At 55.4% G+C, this 23,275-nt stretch overlaps 1 protein-coding gene across 19 annotated transcripts in view; it reads right to left on the reverse strand.

The window, feature by feature from the left end:
• TLE3 (TLE family member 3, transcriptional corepressor) overlaps window positions 1–23,275 on the reverse strand; it is a 136,590-nt gene that overhangs the window by 101,599 nt on the left and 11,716 nt on the right. For 13 of the 19 annotated variants that reach the window (XR_003913077.1, XR_003913078.1, XR_003913076.1 and 10 more), the window contains exons 5-8: window positions 14,254–14,316; window positions 12,794–12,898; window positions 4,464–4,668; window positions 2,980–2,996 (exon numbers count right to left, since the gene is read on the reverse strand). Coding sequence is in view for 10 of the 19 variants with exons in the window: in XM_029951148.1 (XP_029807008.1) it covers window positions 2,980–2,996; window positions 4,464–4,668; window positions 12,794–12,898; window positions 14,254–14,316 (390 nt within the window). In the remaining 9 variants the exon portion in view is untranslated. The remainder of the gene's footprint in view (window positions 1–2,979; window positions 2,997–4,463; window positions 4,669–12,793; window positions 12,899–14,253; window positions 14,317–23,275) is intronic. The other 6 variants (XR_003913080.1, XR_003913079.1, XM_029951157.1 and 3 more) reach the window with 1 other exon arrangement.

A 23,275-nucleotide genomic window follows, 5' to 3' on the forward strand; every position in this document is an offset into this window, starting at 1 on the left:
CCTTGAGAGTTGGGTCTCGGCCAACACACAGGGGCTGTGCGCAGTATGTCATGAGCTAAACCCCCCTGGAACAGGGAGATTGACCTGGAAGGAGAATGTCGGGCTGCCGACAGGCCTTCTCAATGTACATGGCCAACTTGGCATTTTGCGTGAACACTTTACCTGTCCACTGCAGGGCCTCTGGCAGTTTCTGAGAATTAGCAGTGTTTTAAAGAAACAATTGAGACATTGGGAAGCCTTTCCCTCTGGAGGGTGGGAAAAGGCATAAGGGCAGGTGGAATCATCCTCTCTGTAACGATGGGAATGCTCCCTGGGCTGGGGAGCAGGGAGGGAGGGGCTACCAGCAGGGGTACACCCGCCAGCAAACCTGCGTCCTCCTCGGCCAGGACAGATTCAAAACCAATGCCCCTTGAGGGGGCCCCAGACGTCTGCTTCTTTCTACCAGACCAAGCTATACCTTCCTTCACTCACCACTCACCCACCCTTGATCAGGCCTGGGGCTGAGTGCCAGGATGGAGGAACGAGCACGGCTCAGTCCAGCTACAGGCCAGTCCACCCGAGCCCCGCACACCACAGACGTTGCAGGACATACAAGGCCACCACGCAGGGCCACAGGCGAATGCCTGCTCCACAGGCAGAGAAGGGTATCAAAAGGCGGAGGCTGGGGTGAGCCCCTACCTCGTGTCCCCCCACTTTTCTGGAGGTCAGAGGGGGAGGGGAGAGGCGAGCACGGTGTGGGAACCAGGCACAGAACTTAATTTCCTTTCCTAAGCCGGTTTCTGGGCAGCCCTTCCCTGCCAAGTTTCTGCCTGAAGCAAATTAAAATGGCAGAGTTATCAAGCCTTGAAGGAAAAAATGGAGGGTATAATGGGACTGCAGCTCAGCCCTCCCCACAGCCGGGCGGGAGTGGCGGCGAGGCGCACACAGCCGCAATTCAATTAGCCGCCGCCAGCGCCCGCGGAAAAAATCACCGCCATTTCATTTCATTTCCTCCGACAGCGGCCGCCCGGCTGCGCGGCGCTGCGCCGCGTCTCTTCCAGACCCTCGGCTCCGGGAGCGGGCGGGGGGCGGAGCCGAGGGGGGCGGGGCATGCGGCTGCTGGTGTTGCTCCCTGCGACCCAGGACGCAGCCAGGAACAGGGAGCTCTTTCTTCTCCAGCAGTCAGGCTGAAAACCCTCGCCGCTCCCAGGGAGAGTCATGTCAGGCATTTAGCGGCATCGATCCAGCCCGCCTCTGGCTGGCAGGCGGCCAGAAAACTAAGTATTTTTTATTGCTTCGGCGAGGCAAGGAAATATGAATGAAGCCACCTCTAATTGGACTCCAGACTAAGCCCTCTGGGACAGCTTCAAGCCCGGCTGGCCCCTCCACACACACAACGGGCCACGGCCCTGTCCTTCCTGCGGGGGGGCCTCACTGGTTGACAACCTAGTCTGCGAGGGGCCGCGCACTGCGGGCCACGCTTCCTCAGACGCCGCCGGCCACATGCACACGCGGCCCTTCTGGCTCGCCTGCCCTGAGCCCCTGGGCCGGGCGCCCACCCAGGGCCCCGGGACCGATGGCGTCTTGATTCATTCGCACCGGACTCTCTAGGTGCCAGAGTGTGCCCCCTACCCCCGAGTCTGCAGTGCATGTGTGGGGATACTGCAGGGTGAGGAGCTCAGCTCTTGGGGGTCCCTCCCCGGGGGCGGGGGGAAGCAGAAAGCTTTCACAGACTGGGGGCGTGGGGCGACACAAAGTCAAATGCAAACAGCAATGGGGCTGAGGACTGCTGGCATCAGGCTTCAAACCCCCGGTTCACTCGGCTGCAGGTGCCTTGTTAACCGGGTCATCTCCTGGATGCCAGATTCTGTTCTGAGAGGGGGCTTCCTGACCAAGCTGGGCAGGAATATGCCCGCCTCACCCGTACAGAAACCGATGCTCGGAGAAGCCAAGAGAGCTCCCCAGTGTTCCATGAAGCCGGGACCAGCCCCACGCCCTGAGGGGTCCAGTCCTATCTAGGCAGACCGCCTCTCCAAAAATGGCCACCTTTTTGAGGATCAACACTAAAGCAATCGAAACGGATTTTCAGTTTCAGTTATTCCTTTCCAAGGGAGCCCAGCCATCGCTGGGCTCAAATGAGGACCCAGAGCACCCTCGCCAGCCCACTGGTGACAAGAGCACCGCTGCTAATTGGACGGTTTCTAAAGTCCTCCTGGAGGAGGGCCGGGGGTGAGGGGGAGGTAGGGGGTCGGGCTAGGGGAGCTGCCGGAGGAAGCTGCTGTCTTGATGGTTAGTTAACTGCCTGACCTTCCAAGTCCTACTTAACACGAGGTAATAACCAAAGCCATCCTAACAGATTAGATGGCCCCAGATACAAGGACAGCGATGAGAAATAAAATAGGTCTGCTAATCGCTGGAGGATTTTTTTTATCCAGACTCCACTGCGCTTATTCAGAAGGCTTATTCACTTGAAACAGAACCTCTGAGCCTCAGTGTGATCAGAAAGATTTACAACAAATCTCAGAGCTGGCAGACACGCGGCCAGCCTGGCCCTGACGCTGGCGCGCTAGCACTTTCTGAAACTGAGTTAAAGCCCAGAACAAGGGAGAAACCTCAGGCATTCGGGGGAAGTGAGGAGGATACAGGATCATACAGGGGGCAGCCAACCTGGGAGGTGGGAAGCAGCCCAGCCCTGGACGCGGGACCCCCGGGGCTGCTTGCGGGGAGCCCCAGTGACTCCACGGGGCTGGCCAGCTGACCTCTCTGGTTAATCGCCTCTCATAAAAAAGAGAGTTAGAGCTCACTGAAAACTATTCATTTGCCAGATGATAGACGGGAAGCCTGGAGAGATGACAGCTTCCCCACCCAAAGGTCACTCCCAGCAGGTGGCAACTCTTGTTTCATAACAACCACCCCCACTAGGACCACACGTGGCCCCGTCCTCCTCCCCCAGCACTCCCCCCCACCCCACAGCCCAGATTCCAGAGTGCTGACACTTACCGCGCTCGATTCTCTTTCTTCGAAGATGCAAGGCCCGGACAGGAGGAGGGACAGGCCCAAAAAAAAAAAAAAAAAAAAAAAGAAAAGGGTCAGTTTCCTGCAGCTGGTTTTTATGCTTTGCTCGTTCACAGGTTTGAAAATGGGCAGCGGGCCTGGCTCTCGGCATCACTGTGGGTCAGCCAAGGCAGGGCCAGCAGGTGACATCTCTCACTTGGAAAATTAACCACCCCCATGCCAATGCTCCCCACTGGCCACCAGTCCCGGGGGGGGGGGGTGCGCTGCGGCCCTGGCTCTCCCTGATCTGCCAAGAAGGGCACCAAGATCACCACTCAGCCCTTTTTAAAGCCACAGGTTTGGAAAAGGATCCTGCTACACAGGATACCTAGAGGATCTGGATGTTGAGACCATTATTGTTTAAAATAAAGAAGCAAGTAAAGAAAGGAATTGTGGGAGTGGTTTTTGGCATTTTTCAACTAACACCAGTCCCTCTGTGTCATTGAGCCGCCAGGCACTGACTCCCCGAATCTCCCCTCTGCTGTGAGGACACCCTCTTCCTCTGCCGGGTGGGGCATCCTTCTGAAGGGACACACAATGTTGTCCCTGGGTCCCACAATCTGCTATGACCCTGGTGCCCTGGCCCAGGCCGGACAGGGGTGGCGCCCTAGGAGGGCTTGCAAGGCTCTGGCCAGGTGCCCTGGTAAACAGCTAGGAGCAAATCACACACCACGTGTACACCTTCAACTTACACAATTGTGTATGTCAATTGTATCTCAAAAAAACTGGGAAAAAATATCTAAGGGCAGACTGCACGAGGTAGCAGGTTTTGGAAGGGGTCTGGCCAAGGAGCCACGACTTCTCCCTTTCCAACACACTAACCCTTCCTGAGCAACGGGGTGCAGTAACCGGTAAAGGCCGGTGAGGTGGGGAGGGGTTCTCATTCCAAGTCTTTCCAGTCATCTCCCTGCCTCCGCTTAAAGTCTGTACTTGGGCGACAACTGTGTACCTTTCCCAAGGCATGGGTGTTGGTGAGACACATTAAAAGCCTGGAACTCAGTCCCTGTCCCTTAAGACTACTGATCATGGTGAAGACAAAACATTCTCCCGGGGCAGGATACAAGAGGATCGCCACCAAGTGTGTCATTCTTGGGACCCCAGCTCTTCCAACTCTCTTGGGAACTGGACGAAGGCCCCCCTGCCCAGACTGGAAGACACACTGAAGGAATCGGACTGGGCTGACCCTTTAAGGATGGGCAGCTTGCAGCTAGGATAATGGGAAGGCGCATCCCCGAGAAGTCTCCTGGGGCACAGAACACGGGGTCCACATCAGGCATGGAGGGATAGTCATGGGGGCCGAGCTCTGGTTTCTAAAGACCAGGAATTCAAAGCTTCTACTAACTTCTAGGTCCAGGGTGACTCATAGTAGGGCCCACAGGAACGCCCCACCCCACCCCCACCCCATCCCCTATCCCAGCTCTGGGCCGCACCTCTGTGGTCCAGCTCATGGTGGTTCTTCTCATCCTTCACCGTCAGGTGAGCCTGGCCGCCCAGGGCACCGAGCGCCAGCAGCCCGGAGCTGCTCCCCGTCACCGGGGGGATCCCCGGAGGCTGGAGGCCTGACGGGTGGGGCGGCAGCTGGACCGGGGGGCCATGCGTGGCGTGGGAGAGATGCTGGGCCTGGAGCTGCTGTTGCTGTAACGAAGCGGGCGGTGAGCAGGGAGGGGTGCCCTCCGGAACCCTCACCCCCAGCTTGGTCCACACGCTGGCTGGCCGAAGCAAGTCCGTTAGTAATGGACGGCAACCCAGACACAAGACTTCTGCCTTCAACCTCCCCTCTCATCCCCCTCCACCCCAGTTTCAGGACAGAATTTCTCAGGGTCCATTTCCACACCCGAATAAATAAAAATCATGCGTTGGAAACCCAAACAGCCACCAGGGTTCCCTCTCTGTTGAGAAGGATCTATTTTCAAGCTGGTAGTCACGTGCCTTCAAATGAACGGCCAGTGGCTCCCCACCCCCACCCCAAGCCCATATCCTGGAACACCTCCCTTGTTTCTGAGGAACCCCCTTGGCTGGCTTGGAGAGCAGGCCATGGTGGAAAATTCCTGAGAGCAAGAGGAGGGAGCTTGGGGCCAGTGGAAGAAGAGCTAAGGTCACTGGACGTCAGGGTGGAGAAGAGAGTTAACGGGAGAACTTGAGGCTTTGGAACTTGACAGACTGGGACTCGAACCCCAGCTCTGGGACTTCCTGTGTGACCTCAGGCAGGTGACTCCTTAAGTGATCTCCTAAGGACAGCTAGCATTTACCAGGGGGCTTACAAGGGGCTCCCCACTGTTCTAAAATCAGCAGTCTCCCTGTATCATCGTCAATAGCAGCAGTAACAATCTCCAAGCAAGGGCTCTGTTCCCTGCGGCCCGTGGTGCCTCCCCAGACTAGCCCCCCAACCCTATGCTCCTTCCAGTCTGCATCCTACCCCCAAGAAACTGGTGTGGGCAGCCTCGTTGCCTTCCCAGCAGCCACTACAAAACACCCTCGATCTTATCATTCCTAACGTTGTGCCAAGAACCACGGGAATCGTGGGGCGGGCTACACGATGGCCGCATACTTCTGAGGAGTGGCGGGGGCCTTGGCTAGGCAGATACCCACCTAGGCACATGTCTTCACAACCAGCACAAGAGAAGGGCACCAACATTTGCTGAATGCCTGAGTGAATGCCTGGCACTTTCCAAAGACAGCCTCTGACCCTTCCCACCAGGTGGCCAAGGAGGGGTCAGGCCCAGTTTACACAGAAGGCAAAGTGACACTCAGTGGGCCGGAATGGGCAGTCAGTAGCTAGCCAAGTCCAATAGCGAGTGGGACCTGCCAGCCACCAATCTTATTCAAAGAGTGCTCCTACGGAGGCCCTCAAGGCCAGAAGGGTTGGTGGGGGTGACGAGGAGCAAAAACCTAACCCGTCAGTATGAACTTGGCTTTCGGGCCACAGCTCATAGACAACAGGACCCAGGGGGAAGGTCTACGGTTCCCGTTGGAGGTGAGGCTCTAAGAGGCAGTAAATGTGAGCAGTCAGGTGTTAGAGGCCCTGCTCTCCCACAACCCAACCAAGTTGCAAATGGCAAACTGGGCTCACCCCAAAGTTAACGTCAGCCATGGCCACCACCACACTCATGGTCCCTAAAGGCTTGCTTCTCAGTGCTGGGTAAAAGGCCAGGAACCATGGTGGTCACTCAGCACTGCGTCATCTGCTGTTAGGTGATTTACAGAAGCTGTTGGTGGGCACTGGTCCCAGTGCAGCCTGACCCCAGGTGCCCCAAGATGCCAGAGCAGAAACAACAGCCCAGGGAGCCCCCTGCGGAGACCTAGCCCAGCTCAGACCAGAGACTCATGCTCTTCTTAGACATGGACCTCAAATCTGAGGTCCTGTCTTTTCTTTTTAAAGAAATTATTGTTAGGCTTTATCACAAGAACAATTATATGTGGTCAGAAAATATTAAAAATGAGTATGGATTTAAATATTTTTCTTAAAATAATTACCCTTCAATCCCACTGTTTTTTTTTTTAATTTTTAATGTTTATTTTTGAGAGAGAGAGAGAGAGAGAGAGAGAGAGACAGCATGAGCAGGAGAGGGTCAGAGAGAGAGGGAGACACAGAATCTGAAGACAGGCTCCAGGCTCTGAGCTAGCTGTCAGCACAGAGCCTAATGCAGGGCTCGAACCCACAAACTGTGAGATCATGACCTGAGCCAAAGCTGGACGCTCAACTGACTGAGCCACCCAGGTGCCCCTCAATCCCTCTCTAGAAGATTCCACTCTTAATCTCTTTAGATTTTTCCTTTATGAAAATCTACAAATTGTGACTATATTCCTAAAGACGTAGGCTCTTGCTAACCTTACTACCACACAACTGTATGTGAATTGAAAGCTGTTCTGTACAAATCAGCATGTCCTTTCCAATGGCTACCCACCATTCCCCGGTGTGCACTGACAATCCAACTCTATTACACGCCCAGTTTTGAGAAGAGTCTCCGCCAACAGCCCTGTGGTTTTAGACCAGTTGCTGGCAGGCCCTTTCATTTTGCCAGTGTTAACTATTTAGTAAAATCCCAGAAAGCAAGGAGTGAGGCGTTTAATCCACTTGCTACAGCACATGGCCAGGAAGATCGCCAGAGGGAGCGGAGAGGGGAGGAAACGGAGAGGGGAGGAAATGGAGAGGGGAGGAAACGGCTTCACAGAAGAAGCCTCGTGGGTACAAGGCTGGCTCCTTCCATGAACAATTCGGTTCCCAGAGAAAGAGCTTACTAAGGATTTGCGCTCAGGGGGAGACGTAGTAGAAGAACTCCCAACACCCTGATTCGTGCCTTACCAGGGAAGCTCCACCCTCTTACCCAAGCCTGCCTAGTTCAAATGCCACCTCTTCTGGAAACGGTCCCCATCATCCTGGTCAGAACGGATGTCACCCTCCAAGTTCTGACAGCTCAGACACCAGGGCCAGGGTGGACGTCCTAAAAGGCAGAAGCTGGACGTCCACCTTATCAGCCGTGAGGCCTCCAATGAGTCAGTGGACCTCTCCGGGGCCTCTGTTCATTGTCTCGTTGTGCAAGGACCACATCTATTATGCTACATGGAAAGGCAAAGTAGGTGCTCAAGTAATGTTAGCAAGAGCTGTGAATGGATTGCAAGTATAGCCATTTCTTGCAGTGTTGCGTGATACTCAGCAGTTTGAGAGCTGCAGGAAGACAGGGACCTGGTTTTATCCATCCCAGCACCTCGAAAGGTGTCTGGCAGGTTTGCTCGGTGCACAGTTGCTGGGTACACAAATGAGTGATAATATTGGACAAGGTAGATGTAGAGAGGAAGTTAAGTCAGCAGAGTGGCTCTGTCCGAAGGTGACCACCTCCCAGATCCGCGCCTCCTCTCCAAGGCCCACTGAGATGCAGCTGGAACAGTGTGTGGGGACAAGGAGCATCCGTGGGGTGTCCTGCTTCCTGGAAATGTAAACCAGTGAGCCAGCAGCAGAAACTTGGAACAAAGGCTACAGTGGCTGTTTGGCGAACAAGGGCTTTCAAAGCTTTTGAGCTTCAAAGACTGTGAGAAAGGTTTACGGCCATAGCACGTGAGGCAGCAGTGTCTTCTTTGCAACAGAGGAAAGGAAATTTCCATATGCGTCTCATCTTCGAGTACAAAAGCACCTCCTTGCACAGCCAGAAAGTTGCTCCAAGTCTCTCTCCTTTGCACAGTTTGAAGGCATGGTCAGGAGTGGCCCAGAAGATTCCAGGAAGCAGGGACTTAAGAGCCGACCCCCAAGGCTTCCTTCTTGGGGTGAGGGCAGATGTCAGCGCTTGTGGGCTGCAGCATCTGCTAATGACAGTCTTGGTTGCAACAGAGAAACAAAATATTCTCCCCGGTGCGGCAGGGGAAGCTGGCTGAATGATCCGCCTGCCCTCGCCATCCCGGGTCACAGCCCCAGCTCCTCTGCAGGCGGGCCGGCACCGCAGGATGTCCTCAGGCCCCCTCCAGTCCCCAGTGGCGTGTCTCTGACTTCAGAGGATGATGTGTTGGAACAAGTGCCATGTGAGTGGGAGAGTGACAACCAGGGAGGAAAGGGCGTCAAGTCCACTGTCCTAAGAAGGGACCACGTTCACGTCTTGACTGCAGCCGGTCTCCAGTGTCCACCCTTCCTTCCAAGGCTGAGACAGGAAGTAAGCATCCCCCGTCCACCTCCAGCCCCAAATGGGCTCAGGGTCTGGAACCAAGCCCCCTCAGCTGTGCTCATCCCTCATGTAATAACGTGCCTCAACAAACCCGTCCCGCGGGGCCCGTAAGCGAATCTGTTGGTCCGCGAGGGTGTGACACGCCCGTGCCCTGGGCTCAGAAGGTATGGCCACTTACAGCAGGGGCTGACAGGGAAACTCTTCCTTGTAGAGTGTATGTAATTGGATTATGCACATCACGCTTTAATACCTCTGCAGGGTGATTTAATGCTTCACGTCACAGGTTCCCGATGTGGGTTGAACTTAGTGAAGTTGTCTAAGCCATTTGCAGAGCCAAGACCCTCCGAGGACACCCACCAGAGGAGGCACAGAGTCCTAACTGCGTTCCATGACCCCTCCCTGCCCTCCCAGGGGAGCAGAGAGAGCCGCCGTGGTCCACCATGCTCCTTCTAGCACACATGGTCGGTGGGGCCCGCACGGACACCCTGCATTGAGCTTCCATGCTCTGTAATAACTTTCAGAGCCTCCAACCAGCTAACATGGTTATCCTATCTCAGAGATGGGGACAGACTCGGGGGCAGGACTCAAAGCCAGCACGCCCTCTCCCCACCAGGCCGCCGGGCTGAAAGAAACCGATGTGTGAAGCATGCCCTCCCTCTCCACCTTCCTCCTCATGGGAAGGGCAGTCAGCTGAATCTGACACATCGACATCCTGGAGCGCATGCATATCATCCTCAAGTGTGGCTCCCAAATATGCAGTTTGTGACAAGCTATGATCTCTCCTCTTCTTCCTCCTCACTGCCCATCCCCCTACCCCACCCCTGCTTCAAAACATAAAGCCAACACTTCACGACATTCTTCCACAAATAAATTTCCCAAGGAATGCAGACCGAGCTGTCAGTGTGCAAAGGAACCCCCTCCGTTCGTCGGGTTCCGATACCACGGGCCAGCGCAGAACGTTAAAAAAGAAAAGGATTCTGGAAATGGTTGTTGGGTCAGCTAACAGGGTCTTTAATCTGCAGAGGGATGCCCTTTGCAGGAAAATCCCCGCCCCCCAACCATGCTTTAGAATCTCGACTCTTCCAGCGATTCGGATCTAAGCAGACAGGGCCTATAACAGAATGGGGTCTCTGATAATGGTGTTGCCAGGGCCCTGGCTGGCACAGAGACATCTTCTGGCCCGTCTTCCCTGGAGGATATCCGAGTTCCCAGGAGAGTGGGTATGCTGAGCGAGCAAGCCTCCCTCCCTCGGCCCCTCTGTCTCCTCCCGCTTCACAGCGGCCGGATATTGGATCTGAGTCTTTCTCGCCAGAAGACCCTACCAAGATTGTACGCCAGGCAAAAAATATGCTACTAGAGACACCCACCCCCACCAGACACATGGCACCGTCAAGCCACGGCTTGGCCTCAGAATCCTTCAACTCCATGCCCAGGAGAGCCATCAATGCCACATTGAGGCACGTCATGTGACAGTTACCGAGCCCGCCTCTGTCCTTTCACAAATGGAGACGCTGAGGCCCGGAGGGGCGAAGTGACTGGCCCAAAGTGTTCCTAATCCCCAGACCACGAGGCCAGGCTACTCCTCCCTCCAGATGGTCAAAGCCAACAACACCATGGGGACAGCCACCAGTTGCTACTGAGAGCCCTTTTCTGCTGGGCCCAGGACCCCTGCCCTTCCTCCAGGAGCCCGTGTTCCCCCGCTTCCCCAGCCTGCTGGGCTGCCAGCCCGCTCTCCCCTCTCCTCCCCTTCACCGGAGTGCAGTCAAGCCCGGCTCCTGCTGTCCGTAATTCCTGCCTTGTGAGGCTCTGTCAGGCGCAGCGATTAGACGGCCGCCTGCTTAATGACAGGGCGACGGCTGCATTCACTCAGAGCCGGAGAAGCAATTACCTTGAAAATGGGGGTCACAGGCCCCACTCGTTGGCTTTAATTGAATTCCAATATCTGCCTCGAGCTGCCTTGACCTAAACGTGTGGCTTCCTAAATACTACTTAAAGGAAGTGGAGAGCTAATCCAAGCGGCACTTCTTCCCCAATTTCGCTCTTTTCTTACAATTTAGGGGGGAAACAGTTATTTTCATAAGAGGCTTTCCGATGCCGAAAAGGGAGGCAGGAGCGGTGGGGGGGACCCGCTGTGGCCACCATGCGGCCAGCCGGGACGGCTCGGCCTGGAAAAGGGACAGGACGAGAGGGGCTAGAAGAAGAGAAATTTCGGAGGGTTCAACTCAGAGGGCGCTTCCTGCCCCTGTGTCTGTCCCCCTTCAACCACTCTCAGAGATCCACCACGCCGTGACGGGTCACTGAGACAGAGGCCCCCAGACGGGCCTAGCAGGGGGTGGGGCGACACTCCCGGACAGTCTGTGACCATCTGTGAATCACTTCCCTCCTCTGTGAAACAGGCCATTGGTTACCTCGGTGCGTCTCCACTAGGGGCTGTCTGGCAATGTCTGGAGACAGTTTGGGATGTCACAAGTGCGTGTGGGGCCTGCTACTGGCATCCGGCGGGTGGAAGCCAGGGGTGCTGCTCAACACCTGCAGTGCCCCGGACGGGCCCCCCGACAAAGTATCCAGCCAGAAGTTCAATAGTGTCAGGGCTAAAAAACCCCGGGGCTGGCTGATCTCAGGGAAGACAACCCACTTTCCGGTGCTGGGATTTCCCCCTCAGCTCAATGGCTAAAGGCACTGACCACGTCCTCCCGTCCCCCTTCGGGGTTCAGACCAGCCTAACACCCCGGCCCATGCCCTCCTGCGGCCAAAACCAGCACACAACCGGGTAAGGGACACAGGTCCCAAGGGCAGGACGATGGAGGGTAGGGAGCTACCAGTATCCTTCTGCCACTCTGACCCCCACCTTCCAGCACTTTCCGGCCCAGGGAGAAGAGCGGGTCCACCCCCTCCTTTAACAGATGCAGAAACGGAGGCCTGGGAAGAGGCAGGACATGCCATGGTCACACAGGACAGAACCATCGCTAGAGCGCGTGTCTCAGGGTTTGTCCCTCTGCCTGAAAACCCAGGAGTTCTCATTTATCCCACCAGGCAGAACATTCTGGGGCCTCCCGTTCCACCTTGAAATCATGACCTCGCATAAGAACAGAACAGAAACGAGGACCGAGCGGGGTCTTCGAATAGTATTAGGGCTGATGGGACCTCAGCCATTTGGGCCACCACTTCCCAAGCTTGACTACCCTTCAGAATGAGTGGAAAGACTGCAGAGACACAGCTTCCCATTCCCCCGCCCCCAAAGGGCTCTATGTTGTTCAGAAGCAGCCCCTGGGGACCCTGAGCCAGCTATCTGTGGCCGGGAAGTACTGATCTCACCCCCCACCCCCTTCATTTTAGGGACAAGAGGTGGACAGGTACACCTGAGGCTAAGAGCCTTGTCCAAAATCACATGAGAAAGCTGTTTTTCCTCAGCTGCTCATCCAAAATATCCTGAGCCTCACATCAAAGCAGTAGAAAGACGCTATGTGAATCCAATAAATGCATTAAAGATGTGATGCAAAAGGGCAGGGATCTGGCTCCCTCCCTCCGCTGAGGGGTCCTACCAGAAGTGGACCTCCCAAAGCACTCTTGGGGATACTTGCCCTGCTCTGGGTGAGACAGGATTTCTAGGACATCCCCTGCTAGAGTTCCTAAGGGTGTGTGATCCACGCCCCGCCAGGCAGCCCGGTGCCTGGCATGGTGGAGCCCAAACCCAAATTCCACAGCACGTTTCACATCAACAGTACAGCAGAGATGGTTCTGATCCCAGGTGGCCGAAGAAGGGCAGCCCTTTGTCAGGGAGGGGACCCAGGGCGGACAGGCCCCCCGGGGAGGGGGAGGCTGGGGGTGAGGGTGATCTCAGAGCCCCACCCCCTCTTAATGATGGGGACACCAAATGTCAGGGGGAGGTTGTGGGCTGATGAATTTAGAGGTGGGTTTGAGGCATGCAGGGCACCCCTTCAATGTGGGGAGTAGGGGGCAACTGGGGAGCTCATGGGGAGAAACCCCCAAATGGGGCCAAGCCCATGGGAAGCAGGAGAGCCCCAGGGGCTGCCATTCTTTGAGGCCAGCTAAGGTCAGAGTCTATCTCTGGTTATGGTAAATGAGAGGAATTAAAGGGCTATACACACGGTGAGAGGCAGATTGGGGAGTCCACGTACCCCGATGATGGCGTTCAGCTCCGTCATGGTGACCTGCTTGGCACGTTCGACGGCCTGTGCCACCTGCTGCTGGTGCTGCAAGGAACAGGGGAGGGGAGGCCGTCAGATGTGCTGCCTTGCCGACAATGGGGGCACAGGGAGGGACAGGCAGGGACAGCCCCCCCACGAGGCAGAGGAGGCCCCCTCAAACGGGGGGCACAGGGCATTTTCACCTCCTTTCAACCCTCTCCAGTAACATGTGCTGTTCGTGAAAACTTCCCACGAACTGTTTTCAGGTAAAATCTAAATAAGCCAAAAGACGGCCATGAGTCGACCACCTTCCTCCGCCGCACGTACCAAAAGCCTCCCTTCCCGCACTTGAACATGAGCTGGGGAGGAGAGGATGCTCCCTGAGGGCTAGTGTTCTCAGGGCAGCGTCGGCAGTCATGGGGGAGGGCGTTCCCATGGCTCAAACCACGGAGTCTGTGATGATGACGCGTCCCTGCAGGCTCGTCGACTATGACAAGGACACTACTCTGGTGCGGGACGTCGAAAACAGGGAGGCTGTGGGAGATCTCTGTGCCTTCCACACCACTAGGTACCATAAACCTAAAGCTGCTCTGAAAAACAAGGTCTGTTTTGAAAAAGGTTCTGCTGGCTTGTTCATTCTCTCCCATCTCAGGATAGTCCCTGTTCCCACGTAGCTATCTACCCCGCTGGGCCGCAGACCTCTGAGGACATCACCATATCCTGTCTGCACGTAGATTCAGTCATTTACTGGCAGCCACTCAGACTCAGAGACCTAGGCGGCCAGGAGGGAGCCAAGGTGGTCCCAGCCCCTCAGGGGGCATAGAAGACAGGGCCTGCCTCAGCTGGAGTGGACGGAAACAGGCCCCTGTCTTGGGCAGCTCACTTGTCTGCCCTGCACCAGGGGTCTCCTGGGAGACACGTCCCTCGAGTCACCCACTAGCCCCGTCCAGGCCTCAGGTGTGGTTCCTCGGACAGCATGCTTGGAAGGTAATATGGAGAACCCTCTGTCCTTGGGGCTAGGGTCTCCCTTGGGTACTCATTCCCTTTATAGAATCTGTCCTGTAGCACTATCTGGCCAAGCGCCTTGTTTCTAGACATTTCCAGGCGTGGGAGGTGGGGCACGGAAAAGCAGAATCTGGGAAGGCAGTTTGGATGGGAAGTGGGGTTGGGGGGGGCAGAGAGGCACCCACTGCCCACTGTCAGGCCAGGACCCTCCTCTTTGGTCTCAGGCAGTGACAGAGAACCAATTCAGCCAGAAGAATGAGCAAATGCTCCCTCTGATGTGCTGGAGAAGTTTCTAGAAATTCCCAGGTAGCCAACTACAGCCATGCAGGACCGGGGACAGGGGCTCCGGTAAGATCCGACAGGCATTGGGCTGCCCTGGAATGACAAGCAGCACACAGTGAAAGAAAAGGTCTCACCTCTTGTGACAGAAAAGGCATGATCTGGGCTAAAATTGTATTCAACCTCTTCGCAATCTCCGTCTGCAAAAGAAGAGAGGCCGAGTGAAGCCCGGGCAAATAAATTAAGGTCCTCACGGGTGGAAACACAAACTCCCTCCCCTCCCTGCCACCACTCCAAAACCACAGACCCTCCAAGCTTTCCCCCCTCAGCTGGCCTCCTGCCAGGAGGCCTTGCTCTGTCTGCAGCATGAAGAAACTTCTTCCAACTCGCCCCCTCCAGCCCTTGCCAGGTGCCTGCATTTTGTGGGGCTCCAAGTTCCTATCAGAGGTGGTCTACATGTTTGGGTCAGAATACAGCCTGTCTGCTCTGGATGGAAGCCCTTATTAAAGCAACAAGAAACCAGAACCACCCCGTGCCCCTCCTTTTTCCCTCCCCCACTGCAGGGTGGTCAGGAGGAATTGCCCGATGATGCCCAATGGCAACAGCAAAACAGGTGCTCTGGCTCTCAGAGCAGGAGGTGACAGGAAGCCCCCAAGGCCACAGGCGCCCAAGGGAGATGTGGCTCAGAGGGGGCCTGTTTCACCCTCCTCTGCTTCTCACTTTGCCGCTCCCCAACCAGAACGATTGTCCCTGCCCCTCCCGCCCCCCAGTTGGGCAGCCCAGCCTGAAACCTCCATCATTAAGGCCTCACTTTTAGGGTCAGCCACTACCTTCTTGAAGAACCACTCAGGAGGTAAGGAACCCTAATCTTTCATATGGGTTGCTCTCAGGAAAGCTGACCAATTCTCTGCACCACCCCCAACATTCCAGAAAAGCTCACGTTTAGGTAAATATCAACCGCTTCTGCCACCCCCTCCTATGTGAGCTCCGGATCAAGAGTGGTTTACAAGAGAAAAAGGGGGGGGGGTGCCACATGGTTCACTGTGCCCAGGCCTGGAGGCCAAGGCCCACTGACAGACACACGCGTCTCAGCGAATCCTGAGGCCGCCAGGACTGAAGGACCGAGGCCCCAAGGCAGCTTCAAAGCGCTCATCAGCACACTGCGATCTTCCAGAGACAAAACCATGACAACCGCCTTTAAAAATCTGTGATCATCTGCATGTCAAATGATTCTCCGTGAGAAATCCTTGTGCGCTTACATTGAAAACAATGCTGTCTGAAGGCTCACCATCGGACTCCTGACTTTGACTTTGGAAGAATTCCCAGAGCCAGCACCCCCACCTCCCCAGCCGCTAATGAGGATGTCTCTGACTTGTGAATCAGAGACAGGCCATCCCACCCGGGGCGACGGGGCGGGGGGTCGCTCGGGGGAGGGCCTGACGGGCATGTGTGGCCCGGCCTCCTGGGACTGTCGGCCACAGTGGCAGGCTCTGACAGAGAGCCGTCTACACCACCGAGGAATGCTACTCTCTCCTGAACACTATATCATCAGGAACAGGACCAGAGTGTCCCACTGTGGGCCACGGGGGCACACCAATTCTTTGTCACAGAGGACCAGACCCACTGAATATCAATAATGGTCCCACTTCCAAACTTCAGGTTAGACAGGGAATATCTAGGGACCTTGCGTTGCACATCTGGTTATACCGCAGTAAGGACACTGGACGTCGGACTTTCTCGGCCTCAGTGCTACTGACATTTGAGACCAGATACTTCTTTGCTGTACGGAGCTGCTCTGTGAGCTACAGGGTTTTTAGCTGCCGTCCCAGGCTTCACCCACAAAATGCCCATCACTTCTATTGTAAGGAGCCTGGGAAGGTTGTGAAGCAACTGTGGTAAAAATTATTAATCTATGTAAGTGGGCAGAGTTCTACCCCCAGACAGGACCCTTTCTCGTTTCTGTTCATTTTTTCCTTGATGGATTGTGTGGAAGAGGAAGGAAACAGCAATCAGGACTGTAAGTGGTGGGAGTTCTGGAGGATTCAGCTAGTGGGCATCTCAGTCCAAACCTGCACAGAGCCACAGGGTCACTCAACTGTCACAAGCTGATGGTGCCAAATCAGAATAGAAGAATACATTAAAAACAGAAAAGAAACAGAAATAAACTAAACAGGGGCGCCTGGGTGGCTCAGTCGGGTGAGCGTCTGACTTTGGCTCAGGTCATGATCTCACAGCTTGTGAGTTCGAGCCCCGCATTGGGCTCTGTGCTGACAGCTTAGAGCCTGGAGCCTGCTTTGGATTCTGTGTCCCTCTCTCATTCATGCTCTCTCTCTCAAGAATAGATAAAACATTAAGAAAAATTTCAGGGGGAAAAAAAAAGAAATAAACTAAACAAACCAGGCTCTTTGCTTAGGAATCACTGGTCCAAAGCTTCTTACCTCAAACGACCAGCACAGCTGTGCCTGGCACACAGTAGGTGCTTAATAAACATTCAGCAGAAGAATCTCAGATAGCCTCCCCACATTTACTTTTCAAGGCTTCCTGCTGCAGTGCTGGCCACTGGCCGCAGATCTGGGCCTGGCCCAGGGTGGTCAACAGGGGCAGGAAGCGCCGTGGTGGATGAAATGTTGACATACAGTTGGGAGGGAGCGCAGGCAGCAGCCCTCCACCAGCAGAATGAGGTAGTACCATTGGGCCAGACCAACCACAAGCCTTCTCGCTGGGTCTCTTGGCTGCCGTCCCCGCCCAAGCCAGGAAGGCAGGCGGCGGGCAGGCCCTGAGCTTCCAGTTACCGTGGCCTATACAGCACCTACAGCCCTCACAAGCTCTAGGGTGGGTGGTTACAGAAGGCTTCGCATCTGCCACCTACTTCCTCGAGCAAATAGGTCAAGTGTCAGGGTCTCGGGAGTTCAAGGCGAGAAAGGAAATGTAGCTGGCCTTCCCCTTCCCAAGACCCTTTAGCAAACACATGGCCACAGCCTTTCCCCCAGGTGGGATCTTCCTGCAGGGCTTGGTCCGGAGCCCAGTATCCTCTGGTTTTGAGAAAAAGGGACCTGCTGAGAGTTCACATAGCTCCAGGTTTGGCACCCAGGCCACCAGGTGACCACGGCTCAGAACAAGTGCCCAGTCTCACCCCTCCACCCTACTGGGAGCAGCGGGTGCCTCCTTCACCCACTTCCCAACATGGCAGACATCAACTGGGGGCCATCAGCGCAACTTCACATGGATGAGGAACTTTCTGGAGGCCTGGGGCCTTGTCAGGGCCCCTGCCCCCCGGTCCTGCACCCAAACCCAACGGAGGACAGGAATGGGAGGAGGGCAGAGGGGAGGGGTGGCTGTGTACTTGGAGAACATTTATAGTAAGTATGGCTTCCCTGTGGCTGGGTCTGGGCTGGATGGAGAGCATGCTCATTCCAGTCCCCCTGGGCTCCACAAACAGCAGAAGCAGGGACTGGACCTTACCTGTCTCTACGCGGGCCACCTAACCCTGGGAAAGGGTTCAGCACACTCTGGTGAGTCAAAGAACGAATGGGGAAACTGTTCACTCAGAGACTCTTTTACTCTTTCTTTTTTGAGGGTGGGGATCGCAGCGGGGAAGCCCCTGGAAATAAAAGCTGGCCAGCCAGAGCCACTGTTAACAAGAATATAGTAATGGCTAACATCCACCACCCCAGGGGCTCCCAACCACTTTCCCTGTGTGAGTCCCCAGTAACTCTACGGGGATGACAGTCTCCATGTTTTCAGTTTCAGGGGAAACTGACGCTCGCTCGGCACTTAGGCAACTTCGCTAAACGACTTCCTACCAAGAAGCCCAATTTCGACATTTTTGAGAGAGCTCAGAAAAGTAGTTTTGAAAGCAAAACTACTGTCGGGGTTAATAATTGACAGCATTTCTGATTAGAACAGCTGTTAAAACAGCATTTGGTCCAATTCAAACAAGCCCTGCACATCAGTTCCAAGAGAGGGGGGAAAACAAAATCCAGACATGTGGCTCCGACAACGGGGACAGGTCACAAATCACAAGCTGGAACTAGATCACACGTCGGAAAACGCCTCTCGGCGATCCAGGGCACTCTGTTATCAAGGCAGCTGTGGTCCGCGCGAGGCTGGCCTCTTGTCCTGTCCTTCCATCCACGTCGGTCCTGCTAAAGCCACCGCCTTTGAGCCAGATCCTCAGATACAAACCCGAGGGAAGGTAGGTGCCGGCGGCGGGAAGACGGCCGCCTTTGGAGAAAGGTGTTTGGGGAGGCTGGCGCGGCCTTTGAACATTTCTTTTCAAGTGTGGTTCAAAGGCAGGCAAGCTTTGCTGGTGGAAAAACACTGTTCCTCAGAAGGAACTAATCTACCAGACACAGACAGAAGCAGTTCAGAGAAACGTGCACGGGGACCCTGTGAGATGCGAAATCTGTGCTCCCGGCCGGGCGCAGGGAGTAACATCTGCCCCGCGTCTCTGTTGAGATTGTTAGGCTAATAAATGACGGAACACAAGATATGGGGGGCAAGTGTAATTTCCCAAGGAGCAAACTGCTCAGTGTGCCTTAGCCGCTCCCGTTTTGCATGGTGATCATCTCATCAACGCACGACCTCCTAACACCTTGCTGTAAACCGAGGGTGCTTAAGCATTGCTGCATACCAGCGCTGGGCTGGCGGCCCCAGCACCCTGACCAAGGGGAGCCCGAACCTGCCCTTGGTCCTCGCCCCCCCCCCCCCCCCCCCCCCCCCCCCCCCCCCCCCCCCCCCCCCCCCCCCCCCCCCCCCCGCCTTCCAGCTCCTGGCCTTCAACATCCAGCCGGTATTGGGCCCTTGTGCTTTTTTTTGAAAATGTAGCTGACTGCTTGACACAGTCCACCGCCACTGCCACCTGACTGTCTATCTCCCTGCCACTGATTTCAAACTGCTGGGTCATCTGTACCCGGGGGCTTTGGGGAATACACTTCATCTTAACCTCTGCCAAATGGGAACAGGGAGAGGGAGAAACCTGCCACTTTAAAGAGCAAGTTATGGGGCGCCTGGGTGGCTCAGCTGGTTAAAATGTCAGACTTTGGTTCAGGTCGTGATCTCATGGCTTGTGAGCTCAAGTCCCGTGCCGGGGTCTGTGCTGACGGCTCAGAGCCTGGAGCCTGCTTTGGACGAGCAGCTCCTGTACAAAGGGCTCGTCCTCGTGGCCCAGTCAGATTTCTCCTCTAGAAACAAGTGTGTTTGGGGTGGGAACCCAGTCCACTCCGGGATTCTTGAATTTTAATTGGGTTGAACCTGGTTCTCTGATTCAAGCCCCGGAGGGTTCAAATGGAGTTGCTTCATCTACTAAAACCAGAGGGGCCCAGGGGGACATCGGGGGCTGCACAGAAGGGGTAGCCACAGAAGGGATAGGCCCCAGCAGCCGGGCGCCACGGCCACTAAGCAACCAAACGTTGGAAGATTCTGGAACAATGCGCCGGAGTAATTTTAACTTAAAATATCCCTTTGCTTTTCCCAGGCAATTCTAAATTGATAGGCCCTCAATTATTGGACTATACCATGAAACTCCTTGCCAGGCAGTTTCTGCTCAGACCGGGCTTGGAGAGAACTCAGATATGAAGCAAGTGGGCATTTTATGACCAGCGGGAAGGAGGTCCAGGCACAAAGCGAGGTGAGACCTCCAGCAAAACCCTGGCCCCACAGGCTGTAGGGGAAGGCAGACGCGGTGTCTTTAAGTAGGGGGCAAATAAACGATCCACTTAGCCACGGAGGGAGATAATGAGCCCTGCTCCTGGAGCGGCTTGTGGGGTTTACATCACAGATCACTCAATGATAGGTGAGCCTCCTTAAAGGCCCTTTTAGCACTGACACATTGATCAAATTATATATAACTACAATGCCATTAAATATTTATGCCTTCCGAGGAAGCCTGCTGAATTCTTTATGCCGGGGAGGGCTCGATACAAGAAAAGGCCCAGCCTGGTGGGTAGCCTGGTGTGACCCCGAGGATGCGGCTCCCAAGGGAGGGAACAGGACACTGGCTGGGGCCAGCCTGTGCCGGGCACTCTGTGCGCCAGCCCCTGTGTCCTTCACACAGGGAAGGACTGCAGTGAGGACACAATTCACTCACCCTCCTCCAGCTAAGCCACAAGAAAGGGCACAGTCAGGGGTGCCCAGAGGTGTGTCAGGACATGCTCCCCTAGAAGGAATTCCACCTTCCCTTTCTCTGCCTACCAGAAATCTCCAGCGTTTTCTTCCAGAGTCTAGGGAGTTAGTGAACCGGGAACAGTGAGCGGAGCGAGGAAGGGGAAAGGGTATGAGTGGGGACGGGGGGAGAGGATGCCTCTAGCCTACTGACCCTGGAAAGAGTTGGCAATGCTCCCCCCCCCCCCAGGCCTGTCCTGCACTTAAGCTTCTATTGCATCAAGGAGGCTGATCTGGGTGCAGTATAATAATCAGAGCTCTCTAAAATGAATTAGGCTCTGTGTAGGAATGAGTGCCCCGTCCTTAGGAGCATTCAATGGCGACGCAACAGGGACATGGGGTTAGACGCCACTCCATGGGAGGAACCTGGGCCTAGGTGACAGCCATGTCCCTCCCCGTGGCTCTAAGACTCCATGACTTTCATTTCTCAGACTCCCAATTTCCATCCACCGGGCTTCCTGTTAACAAGATCCAATAATCTTTAAATATTTGTTCACTTTAATTTCTTGGTTCCCAAACACATTAAACTCGCCTTGCCTCCCACCCGCACTCCAGGGGATGGCCCTCAAAGAGCTTGCTTGTGTAGACAGAACAGGGAAAGCCTTTTCAGATTAGACCTTCCCCCCACACTGCCCATTCATCCCAGGCCCACTACCCAGCCCCCATCCATAGGCCCTCCGCCCCCTCCCTCCCCTCAGATAACCCTGAGCCTCCCTCCCCCACCTTCCCAGACTCCTTTGGCCTACTCCCGCCAGGAGGAAAAATTCCCAATTCAGCCCAGCGGGGTTACCATGGCAACCCCCAGCCACCTAATCCCCCTTGGAACATTATGCAAATCTCCCCTTGCCCCTCAACAGGCTGTAAAAGTCACATTACCCTTGCAGAGGCAGCTCGTTAAATTTTGGGGGTCTCCCCAGAAGGTCAGCACTACAAATGAAACGCTGGCTAGGACTTTCTAAGGACAGAGGCTCGCTAGCAAATCTCGGTGGCAGGAAAGGAAAATGAGGTGTTGGAGGAGGGGTCAGGCTGACTCTGGGCAGACACAGAGCCCCGTTCTCTCCACCCAGCCCCGAGTTGGCAACCAAAACGCCAGTCCCCTTCTTTGATTTACAGGGGTCAGAGGGCCCTCTCTCCGTAAACAAGGACGGCAGGCGGGCGGGGCAGGCGGGGGTGGCGTTTATGCAAACTTGTTTATGGATCGGTTCCCTCCCCCCAGAGCACCACCACATTCAACAGCTCTTTTTGCAGATAAGGAGAATGAGGCCCGGAGAGGGCAAGGAGCTGCCCTGGGTCACAAAGCAGAGGCAGTGGCAACCAATCATCCCTGCTCTGCGTTCCAGAATTCTTCCCCCCTACACCAAGGGTTCACGGCCAGGGGGCATTTGGCAATGTCTGGAGACAGGGGTGTCACAAGTGGAGGGGTGCTACTGATAACTAGTGGGTGGGGGCCAGAGAGGCTGCTAATCTTGGGAGACACCGGACAGCCTCACCCCAAAGAATGATCCAGCCTCAAATGTCAAGAATGCCCAGACTGAGCAACCCCAATCCACACGTGGCTGACGCGCGTTTTACTGAATTCGTAAAGGCATTGTCTGGGGCCTTCCACGAGCCCCGGAATCAAAGTCTCAAAGTACAGGCAGGTCCTGGGGGTGACCTGGGGGAGACCACAGAAAACCATGCCTCAATACAGCCTGTGGGACAAGTCTTAGGTTCCTGAGGGAAAACAGACCTAGTTTGCAGTGCTGAACCTGCCTCTGGTCCACCTGAGGCCTTGAGTTGGCTACTTACCTCCTCCAGGCATCCATAGTCTTGTCAGTGCTCCTGGTAAGGAGCTGCTTTGCTTCGGGGCAAGTCTTAGCACATCCACAACCTCAGGACTCTTGTCCCCGCTCCCTGAGGCCTCAGCAACTTTGGGGACCCTGTCCCCTTGAGAGAATGCATTGCCGAGGTCCTCCTACATGCAAGAGACTGTACACAGCAACTACTAGGCATCGTCTTCTGTGATTCTTGTAACCCATAACCGCATGGTCCACCAGACGAAGGCACAAGCCACGCGTGGCTAGTGAACGTTAATTAAGACTTGATGTTCAACTCAAGATTCTCACAGTAGCCACGGGTCAAGTGCTCAGTAAACACATGCAGCTGCTGGCTACCATCCTGGACGGTGAGATACACCATTTCCACCATTACAGCAAGTTCTACTGGACAGACAGCACTGCATCTCTAAACTGCAATTCACAGGTTACCTAATCGGCCCCTAAGTCACATAGCCAGTTAAGTCCTGACACAGGACTCAAACCCAAGGTTCACTGACCTCCAGGCCAGTCCCTCAGCCATGAGGATTTAGCCCTCCCAGCTCCTGACTGGCCAGGATGCCCGTCTGAAAACCGTGACTTCTGACGGAGAAAGTCTGAATCCCCTGGCACAAAGGTGCCACTAAAAAGCCTTATCGGGGATCTGCCCCCCTCTCGACCAGGAAGCTTGGGCAGGGGGACAGTGGGGGAGAGCCAGGCGGAGGTCCCTTGAGAAGTGAGGTCAGACCCAAGGGGGAAAACAGAGAAACTCCCAACAGGCTACGAGAGGATCTAGAACACACCCCACTTGCTCTCTCTCTACTTCAGGCTGGCTTCGTGGAGCTTCTCTGTTCCTCTGGGATGAACTGTGAGGCCGAGGACTTCGGGTGGGACTCAACTGCCAACCTCCCCCGCTCCAGGGCCTTTCCCTAGGACGTCTGCCCTGAGGCAGAGCCAGGTGAGAACTGGGCTGCCTCCGCCCTCTCAGCGGAGATCTGGTCAGAGGAAGGGGCCCCTTCCAGGAAAAGCAACGGGGAAGGATTTAAGAAGGGAAAGTTCCCTAGGAGCCATCAGTCCAGGCTGACTCCCAGCCTCCACATACTGGATCTCGTGCTTATTGTTTCCGTGCGGCCACTGAGCCTCTCGGTCTAGACCATCCGGGATCACTGTGGCTTCTTCACTGCCCAGAGTCTGCCTTACCTCT

The sequence above is a fragment of the Suricata suricatta genome, chromosome 9 (assembly GCF_006229205.1).
Source record: "Suricata suricatta isolate VVHF042 chromosome 9, meerkat_22Aug2017_6uvM2_HiC, whole genome shotgun sequence".
In the NCBI taxonomy this organism is placed as follows: domain Eukaryota; kingdom Metazoa; phylum Chordata; class Mammalia; order Carnivora; family Herpestidae; genus Suricata; species Suricata suricatta.